The sequence below is a fragment of the Monopterus albus genome, unplaced genomic scaffold (assembly GCF_001952655.1).
Source record: "Monopterus albus unplaced genomic scaffold, M_albus_1.0 scaffold249.1, whole genome shotgun sequence".
Taxonomy (NCBI): domain Eukaryota; kingdom Metazoa; phylum Chordata; class Actinopteri; order Synbranchiformes; family Synbranchidae; genus Monopterus; species Monopterus albus.
The window spans coordinates 566,901-577,118 of NW_018128129.1; the positions used below are offsets into that span (position 1 = coordinate 566,901).

Here is a 10,218-nt window from a genome sequence, read left to right on the forward strand (position 1 = left end):
CTAGGAAGGGTTCTGGTTGTCCCAAACGTCTTCCATTTAAGGATTATGGAGGCGACTGTGCTCTTAGGAACCTTAAGTGCAGCAGAAATTCTTTTTTTTTTTGTAACCTTTGCCAGATCTGTGCCTTGCCACAATTCTGTCTCTGAGCTCTTCAGGCAGTTCCTTTGACCTCATGATTCTCATTTGCTCTGACATGCACTGTGAGCTGTAGGGTCTTATGTAGACAGGTGTGTGGCTTTCCTAATCACATCCAATCAGTATAATCAAACACAGTTGGACTCAAATGAAGGTGTAGAACCATCTCAGGGATGATCAGCAGAAATGGACAGCACCTAAGTTAAATATATGAGTGTCACAGCAAAGGGTCTGAATACTTATGACCATGTGATATTTCAGTTTTTCTTTTTTAATAAATCTGCAAAAATGTCAAAAATTCTGTGTTTTTCTGTCAATATGGGGTGCTGTGTGTACATTAATGAGGAAAAAATGAACTTAAATGATTTTAGCATATGGCTGCAATATAACAAAGAGTGAAAAATTTAAGGGGGTCTGAATACTTTCCGTACCCACTGTATTTGTGTCTCCATGTTTTAGGCCCACCTCTAACCACCATGTTCTTCTTCTGGTATGTGGTAATCTTAAGATAGAAGATAAGGCATCTGCACGTGTGATCAAACCTTAACCAAGCTGTCTCTAGGAGCTTTGAAGCTTTACAGAAGATTTCAGACACAAACCAATAAAGCTTAATATTTTGATAAGCAGACAGGAACACATGAGACTTCTGCTAGAAATACTGGATATTTGTAATTGGTTTAGTTAAAATTGCAAAGTTAATAATGTTTTAATTATAGGTATACATTTATTTCTTTGTTCCTCTGTGATCACTTTGGAGCTTTCGCATGCACCTTGATATAGAAAACTAAATTCACATAATTTAATAAGCCTGTAATTTCCAGGCTTGTGAGAATATGGGGACCTAAATTGGTTCGTAGACTAAATGCTGAGCTTAATTGTTAATTGTCAGTAGGATTCTGTGTGTTTCTTGGTAATCCTGTGTTGGTTGTACATGAGTAAATGAATGTCTTAATATCTTTATTTTCTTATCTGAGTTATTCTTTTTATATAGTATCTTAAAAATGTAGACACTGACTGGTCTAGTTTAACTAGTCATTCAAATGTCATAATGGTCAGACTTTGAATTTGTTTATTTCCAAATGTGTTGTGCTAACTAGGGCTTTCCATAGCTCTGTTTTCTGTAGCACTGTTATTATTTTTACAATTTAAAAAAATCAGTGCATCATTAACATTGCAGTTCATTGATTTAATTTAATGGAATGATATATACACATCTTTCAACCAATACGCATAATTAAAAAGATCAAAACTGAATTTGATTTGCTCAGTAATCTAATTTAAGTTAGTTTTCATTTATGTTTTTTAATCTCAGTAAGTGCACATTAAAATACTGTTAAGAGCTCCATCTTTCCTACGTATCTGCTTGATTTCACTTTGCAGTAGGGGTTAATTACATCAGTCTTAATGGTAAAAAAAAAAACTGTGAGTGTAAGACTCAAAAGTCGGTAACCTTAACTAAATATTTGTCAGGGATAAATATATAGCGGATGTGGATTCTGTTTAGAGTACCCAAAGGGTGAGCTGGGGAGTTAATTCACAAAGGTGAAGGGTTAGAAAATGTATCAGGGTTAATAGAACCACTCATTCTCCCATGATATGAAAACCCTTGTCAAACACAATTTTCACCTCTATGTTTTTGTGAAACGTTTCTGTTTTATTTTTTGGATATGTTTTCCACTCCGCGGATGGTATTGGATGGTACAGTATTTACTGTAAGTGCACCACGTAAAGTCTTAATCTGTGACATCGCCACTGTTGAGGATTTGTGCAGTGTAAGATTAGGGCTCTGCCTCGTCATAAATCTCTGCGTCCCAGTTCGACTGTGTGGCGGCAGGTGCGGCAGTTGCTTGGTATAGGCTGTGCTCTGTAGATTTGGTGCTGAAAGCCTTTGTCCATCTACGTAGGGTCAGCCTCTGAAGTTTTTTTTTTTTTTTCTTTGAACCAGGAAACTTTAGATTCACACTCAAATCGCTTGATGCTCTGTCTTAGACCAGATTTTTTTAGCCTTTAAAGATCTTTCTTTTTTGGGAACTGAGCTGACCCGAACTTTTTTTTTTTTTAACTCTACATGATGAACTACTGCACACCAGACATGCATGAGCTGCCTCATGGTGGGCTTGGAGGCTACACGATGCAGGGCAGTGGGGAGCACTGCATGTACCCAGGAGAAAGGCCCGGGTATGGATACTGTGAGCCCCAGCCCCTGCACCATCCGCCCTGCATGGAGCAGGCTTGGCCGTCCAGCCAACCCTGCTTGTGTTCATATGCTGGTGGCCCCACAGTTTTTAAGAGGGAGCTTTGCAATTTGGAGGTCCCACTTAGTCATTTCCACCTTCAGCCTGAGTATTTCTCTGAGGTCAAACCTGAATTCTCACACCTGCAGTGGTTGCAGGAGGTGCACAAAAAAGGTATGATATCTGGATTGTGATTGATTGTGTCATCTTGGTGAAGCGGTGTTTATGGGTGGGCCAAACTGCTGCTTGCACACTTTCAGGTTTTGACTTTTGAATTGGCTAATGAAATTGTTTTTGTTATGTGGTTGTCTCTCTGGATTGTGTGTGTGTGCTGCATGCTTTTTTTTTTTTTTTTTGTTTGCTTTTTACATTTTTGGTAATTAGCGATGGCTCCTCCTGGATCAATGAATCTCTGGGATTTTGACATTAAATCTGACAAGTGTAATTCCAAGTCTTAGCATATCACGTGGTGGCAAGTCTGAGCAGGACACGGCACATCTGATGACCAGTGTTTGTCTGAGGTAGGCAGGGGCTCCTTATTGATTGATGGTGAGCAACAGAAGGCGGATGCAAGCTAAATTATTGGTTTCTTCATAAACGCCAGAAAAGTATTGATCATTTTCCTGACCTCCGACCTGAACTCATTAAGCTGGATCTCTAAAACGGGCCGGGTGTTAGCTCACTGAGTTAACTCGAAGCAGTAAGTGCTATGGAAGTCACTGCTATACAAAGATTAGACATCTCCTTGTGTGACTCTCCGCAGCAGCAGTCTCCACCCAGATGCTAATTGACAAAGGTACCAAAAATATATATCTAGATTTTAAATAAAACATTAGCATTACAAAAATCATGTACATTATATTTTACAAGTTATTGTATTATCATAATATTGTTATAGAATTATTTATATTTAATATTGTTTTTATTAAAATTCCTACTTAATTAAGGTCAACACCAATCAAAATATGAGCACCCCACTGAGTAAAACCAAAGCTGTCATGAAAAATAGTTTAGAGTGCAAATCTAGTGATCGTTTTTCTTTTTCAATAAACTCTAATATTAACACTTGGTTCTTCTCTCCAGGGTACATACCAAGTTACCTGGACAAGGATGAGCTATGTGTAGTGTGCGGGGACAAAGCCACAGGCTATCACTATCGCTGCATTACCTGTGAAGGTTGCAAGGTAACACAAGCGAGTCTGTACATTTGTTCGCTCATCACCATTTAAAAGCAGTTTTGAGCATGTGGCTGTCCGCTCTGCTATCCAGGGTTTCTTCAGGCGGACAATCCAGAAGAATCTCAACCCTAGCTATGCTTGTAAGTACGAGGCGAAATGTGTCATCGACAAAGTGACCAGAAATCAGTGCCAGGAGTGTCGCTTCAAGAAGTGCATCGCAGTGGGAATGGCAACCGACTGTAAGTTTATTAGGCCAAGATAGCCTCAGTCGTACTGTGGATGAAACTATCTGCATTAGCCTGCTCCTTGATATTCTTTCTGCTTCTTTGTTTCTTTTAATGAGGAACATGAACACGTCTAAAAATGCTAACATTTGCCTTTAAAAAAAAGTGCAGAACATTAGAGCAAATTTGAGTTAAAATAGCAAATTTTGACAAATGTACTTCTGAGAATTCTCTGGTTCTTGCTTGTAAAATATCAGGATGAGGTTTCTTGTTTTGTTTTGTTTTAAGCAAGCACATTGAATACTGTCACCAAGGGCTCTGGGACGCTGCCACTGCCATTTCTGACATTTTAAGAAATCAAGAAAATGGTTAATCACTTATAAAAAGAACTGTTAGTAACAACTGGATAAAACAGAGAAGAAGAGAAGTCGATTATGCTGCAGGAGTGGTTCAAGAAGTTTCTGTGCACATTTTCACACTTTTTCCCCTTTAAACACATTGGAATCCTTAGTAAATGAATAGAATTTGAGTCACGGGTCTTCTCCGAGAAGGAAACTACCAACTTACATCAGCCACAGTCCAGGCCTGCAATGAGAATTTGATACTCCAAATAGCTGCAGACTTTGAGTGGAGTATCACAAGAGTCGCATTGGAGAGAGCTAGAGAGTGAATGAGGAGAGAGAGCAGCGTTTACCAGAACAGTCAGAGCATTTTAACTTTATTTTGTGATTGTTTCACTGTGAGACCTGAAGCATGAACAAACACAGCCACACTTCTGCACAACTCTGTGTGAAGGATTTTGTGTGAATGCAGCCAAAATGCAGGCTTCTCTGCTCTGCTGTGTGTGTGTGTGTGTGTGTGTGTGTGTGTGTGTGTGTGTGTGTCTATGTGTAGCCCTGCCCTCGAACAGACACACCTGAAGGTGTATGTGCTGACTAGGCTACTGTAATTTCCAATTTCCATTCATAAATATATTAAAGAAAATCAAATAATAGCAGATAATAGCCCATATGTTTTGTATATTGACCGTGGAGTACACTGGCCATTGGATGTCATGATCGGCATCACGCCTCTAGTACCAGGATTCCAGCAGCTGTGTAAAACATACATGCCAGCTTTTTTAAGTTCATTGTAAAAGGGCTAAAATCAAAAAAGCCGCTTTTGAAGGAGGGTCAAAATACTGACGGTTTGCTGTGATCTTTGTGTAAAAGGGGCTTTGCAGTGTTTACCTCATTGTAGTTAAAGTTTCTGTGAAAAGTACAACAGTTTAAAGTCACTGAAAACTTCAAGAATACAACCATTTAAAGAGTAGTTTAAGAGCTACTTGTAAATATTGTGTACATTGTTTACTACACTGACTATAACTCCCATGCATTTGCAATGTGCTAACAGTGTTCTGCTTCCTGTGTACCACTCAGTAGTAAGGTGTCACCTAGACTGTGTAAAAACCTGTGTTTGAACAGTCAGTTTCTGCCTGATCTGGGTCTAGGAGTTTGTGCGGCATACCCTGGATTTCCAGCTTTATCACCAGTTCAGGATGTCATGCTTTTCCCTCTTCCCCCTTTTCATTACTGTCTACTCTTATTGTCTCCCTTTTTCTTCTGCTGCTCCTACCCCCTCCCTCCACCCCAGTGGTGTTGGATGATAGCAAGAGGCTGGCCAAGCGGAAGCTAATCGAGGAGAACCGGGAGCGCCGCCGGAAGGAGGAACTGCAGAAGACTGCATGGGACCGGCTGGAACCCACCCAGGAGGAGTGGGACCTCATTCGTATGGTGACCGAGGCCCATATAGCCACGAATGCCCAGGGCAACCACTGGAAGCAGAAGCGGAAGTTCCTGGTGAGACATTCTCCTCCTCCCTCCCCACCCCTCCTCACCGCAGACTTCATTGTATTGATTACCCTGCCTTGTCCAATCCACCTCCTAGCAATACCTCTCCCTCCCAGACCCCTTCCAAGACATCCCCCATCTCCTCCACCTCCACCACAGCCACTGTTCCACTGTGCCCTGTGTTAATGTCCATGTGTTTTTTGTATCTCCTTGTAGAGTGGGGAGAATTAGCTGGACGATGGAGAAAAGTGTTCTTCAGCACAGCAGCTCTAATTTATAATGGAACATCTCCTTATCTTTTTATGTCTTACCAAGCAACGACCCTTATTCGCTAATACTAATAACTTGCTCTCTTTTCATTGCTTTGCTTTCTCTCTTTCTGTTTGTAGCTTTTGGTTTCACACCTCACCCTTCTTTGACTAATGTTGCTTTCTTTTTTGTAAAGCCTAATCACTGTCCAGATTGAAAGGCTGCTGTTGACTTTATTTTTTGTTTCTATGGTACGATCAGAAGGAGCACTTGTTAAGACATAATGTTTCATTTATGTAATTGCTTTAACCGGAAATTTTACACATCTGTTATTTAACACAGATATAGTGGAACTTATTTTATTACTTTCACGCTTTCGGCGGGTTACATATAGATTTTTAGCCGTGTCCTATGTCTTCGTTCACAGTCACAGAACCTTAAATGCTATTAATTATCTGCAGTAAAATAATAGATTCCAGGTCTGCTGTTAGGGACCTGAGACTGTTCCTGATCCTGAATCTCACCATAGAAACCAGTCTTCTGCCTGCACCTGTTTTCTATCTGTACGCTCTGCTCTGTTGTCTGTCCTCAGTTTTAACTAGTTTTCTTTTTAGTGGGCTTGACACGGGTTCTTCATCGAAACTTCACGATTCCTGTTGATTATCCAACAGGTCGAGGAAACTATGCTTCTTAATGAAATAACATGTAATTTATTCTATACTTCTGACCAGAGTGCCGCGGTGGTGATGGAAACTAAGGTAAGACACAGCAAACAAAACAAAAATATTGAAAGTGATGCACTGCTTTTGAAGTTGGGCCTGATACTGTGTGTAGCATCCTCCACAGTAATTTGTAGTCATTTACATGCAGAACACATTTGATTAAGTGCAGTAGGTAAATGAATGCTACATGTCTTGAGTATACTTACGTCATATTGCCCAGTAACCTTAAGCAAAAGTAAACCCCACACTCAAGTACCTCCATTGCCTTATTGACCATTAATGCTTTACACTCCCTGTCTTGGAGATTGTCCAGACGCTGATGCTGCCTCTCCTTGTCGTTTCAGCCTGACGAAATTGGTCAAGCGTCCATGGAGAGTGCACCTGAAGGAAACAAAGTGGATATAGAAGCCTTCAGCCAGTTTACAAAAATTATCACCCCTGCCATAACCCGGGTGGTGGACTTTGCCAAAAAACTGCCTATGTTTTGTGAGGTAAGTGTAGCTGCTTATTTAACAACGCTTCATATAATGTGAATAGAGTTCATAATGCTCCCTCTGGTCCAGCTGTTGTTTGAGTTCCTAATACTTTGGTCAAGTTACAGCAGAAGTATTGTAAAGCCAGCGAGATACTTGGTCAGTATTAGCGTATAACAGATAACATCTGCAACAACATGAACGTCAGCCAGTAAGAGACTCTGCAGTACAATATGCCAAAGATGTGTTTCTGGTAGACTGGGTCACCATTACATGTTTTGACCAGCAGAGAGCGTTGAATGTATGGTGTGCCACTCAGTAGATACTGTATGTTTACCACGTTTTAAACAAGCATATTTAAGGTGTCCTGACAAAAATGTTTCTTACCGTTAAAAATGTTAATTTATAGTCACATAGGACTCAAAACAATAATTTTCTAATGTTTGTATTTTCATTTTTAAAGCATTTTAATAAACAAATTATCTAACTGGGTTACTAGAAAAATGCAATACATGTAGAACAACAGGGAACTTGCAGAAAATCAAACCAAAAGAAGTTCAACATGTAGTTCAGATGTAAAAGAGACTGTACAAAAAGTGAGTGTCAAATGGCTGATTTAGAAGAGGAAGAGCTGGCAAAAGACTAATATCCATCTGACTTTGGTTATAAAAATGTGTCCGCTGTGACACATGGCAAACAAAACATCAAAGCCAGTAACACTAAAACACTGCTCTGTGATTTCCTTATCATTTCTTGAAACCAAGAAAAAATGTGACTTGATGGTGATTTTAAGGTTCTAATGGTTTTGTTTTTATCTTTCCATAATTTGAACAGTATCTCCCAGTTTTAAACTCACAAGGCAATGCTAGATTAGCCATTTTCTTCTGTTAAAAATGCTTATCTATTTCCTTGTATGTACTCAGCTGCCTTGTGAAGACCAGATCATCTTGCTGAAAGGCTGCTGTATGGAGATCATGTCACTGCGAGCTGCTGTTCGCTATGATCCAGAGAGTGAGACCCTCACGCTCAATGGCGAGATGGCAGTTACGCGTGGGCAGCTTAAGAATGGAGGCTTGGGCGTTGTCTCGGATGCCATCTTTGACCTCGGCGTGTCACTGGCCGCCTTTAACTTGGATGACTCTGAGGTGGCTCTTCTACAGGCTGTCATCCTGCTGTCATCTGGTAAGCACCTGCTGTCCGAAATCTCTTTACACATGCATGCATGACCTGATTAGAGGAGGTCCGTTATATCTTTTATGTAACTATCAAATTTACAAAAACTAACCTAAACAAAAGAATCAGATCCATCCATAAATCAAAAAGTCTCTTTCTCCATTGGCTCAAAAATCAAATCAACTCTGATGATTATTGCACTTGCTGTGTTTGTGTACAGTCCCAGTTTATTGTATTAGTTGGATTTTGAGTGTGCTCGTTTTTGGTTTTAACATCCAACTAAAGATAGAGATTAGATTAAATAGTCTGATTAAACTGTTATCTTTTCCAGTCTAATCACTCCTGTTTGTTTCCCTGTGACACCTATTTTTAGCAATGCAGCATTTTTTCTAAGATCTTGGCAATTTCTTTGCTGAACAAACTAAACTGAACTATGAAATAGAAATTTGCTGTTGTTATAAAGTGTTTTCCTTCAGTACAGTAAAAATAATTCTTATTAGAATATAAGGAGAAAAGACAAAAGATTTTTCTCACATACAGTGTAGAGAGTTGAATCCCTGCAGTGCCCTGACTGATAACATGTCAACCTCTTTTTGCCCCCAGATCGGCCAGGCCTGAGTTGTGTGGAGCGTATTGAACGCTGCCAGGAAGAATTTCTGCTTGCATTCGAACATTATATCAACTACCGCAAACACAAATTGGCACATTTCTGGCCCAAGCTGCTAATGAAGGTGACAGACCTGCGAATGATCGGTGCTTGCCACGCCAGCCGATTCCTTCACATGAAAGTGGAGTGTCCCACTGAGCTATTCCCTCCTCTCTTCCTGGAGGTCTTTGAGGACTGACCAATGGATTTTAGGATGTGTGTGTCTGTGTGTCTGTGTCTGTGTGTGTGTGTGCATCCGTCAGCGCCTGGGCACCCTGTTGGTCTCAGTGGTGGAACCAGCAGAAGGCCCGTCACAACAGACTTTCTTTTGGCACTACTGAGTGTCAGTTCATTCCATAAGGAGTAGCCCTCTGGTCTAGTTTTGGATGGAACCATTCCTTGCAGTGCGGGTACATGTGAATATCATTTTGTTATTTTTGTTGTTTTTATTGTTGTAGATATAAACTTTCACCTCGGATTATAGTATAGGTGTGTGTGTGTGTTTGTGTGTGTGTGTGTGTGTGTGTGTGTGTTGATGATTGTACATTTGGCATAAGGGTGATTTTATCAAGACTCATTCATTAGAAATCATGCAAATGTTGTATTTTCCTTCCTTCCTTATGTTGAAAACTCAAAATAGCTGCTGAGTTGACACAAATCAAGACATGATTAACATTTTGTTAGCCTTTTCCCAACCTGCTTGGCATTGTTTGACCCATTTGTTGTTTAATATGTTTACTGCCACATAGTTTGTAATCCGTCAGGTGAGTATCAGCTCAGTGCCTCACCATCATACTGTGATTTGGCCAGCAACACTCAGTCTGATGGACAACAGCTCACAGGCCTTTTTAGGTCTCTGGGTAGCCAGACGCCACAGTGTTAAGAGCGTCATCATACTGTATTCCAGAGATGTCGGAATTTTGTGACAGAACAGTAACTTGAGGCAGAAGTAAAAAAAAAAAAAACCTGGACAAGATTTTGCTAAACCTTTATGAGATTCCGTTATATACATGGCAACTACTCTGTTAACACTACACGACAACACAAAACGTGTTTTTAATCCTCAAAACACAGCTTTTGGTAAAGCTTGAGCACATTACTTTCCTTTGTGGTACTTAGTTAAAGTGTAACTTGCAGTTTAGTAACCCAAGAGAATCGATGTTTAGGAAAATAATAACATATACGGTATATAAATGCAAACCACAGCAGCATTTGGACAAATTGGTCACGACGTCACAAAAAGGAGAGCAGTCAAGCTACATGACATTTAACAATTGAAAATATACTGTAGATCACTGTACTGTATTTTTTACAGTGAAGCAGTTGACAACCATAGGTGTAGTGCTGCCTGAACG

General features: G+C 40.1%; 1 protein-coding gene across 5 annotated transcripts in view; it reads left to right on the forward strand.

Moving 5' to 3' along the window:
• thrb (thyroid hormone receptor beta) overlaps positions 1–10,212 on the forward strand; it is a 105,802-nt gene extending 95,590 nt beyond the window's left edge. For 3 of the 5 annotated variants that reach the window (XM_020620823.1, XM_020620822.1, XM_020620821.1), the window contains 7 exons: positions 3,453–3,553; positions 3,639–3,786; positions 5,404–5,609; positions 6,521–6,607; positions 6,916–7,062; positions 7,968–8,226; positions 8,821–10,212. In XM_020620823.1, the coding sequence (XP_020476479.1) occupies positions 3,453–3,553; positions 3,639–3,786; positions 5,404–5,609; positions 6,521–6,607; positions 6,916–7,062; positions 7,968–8,226; positions 8,821–9,062 (1,190 nt within the window). In that variant the 3' untranslated portion in view covers positions 9,063–10,212. Of the gene's footprint in view, positions 1–1,712; positions 2,544–3,452; positions 3,554–3,638; positions 3,787–5,403; positions 5,610–6,520; positions 6,608–6,915; positions 7,063–7,967; positions 8,227–8,820 lie in introns of those variants that run through there. The other 2 variants (XM_020620825.1, XM_020620824.1) reach the window with 2 other exon arrangements.
• The last annotated feature ends 6 nt before the right edge of the window (positions 10,213–10,218 follow it).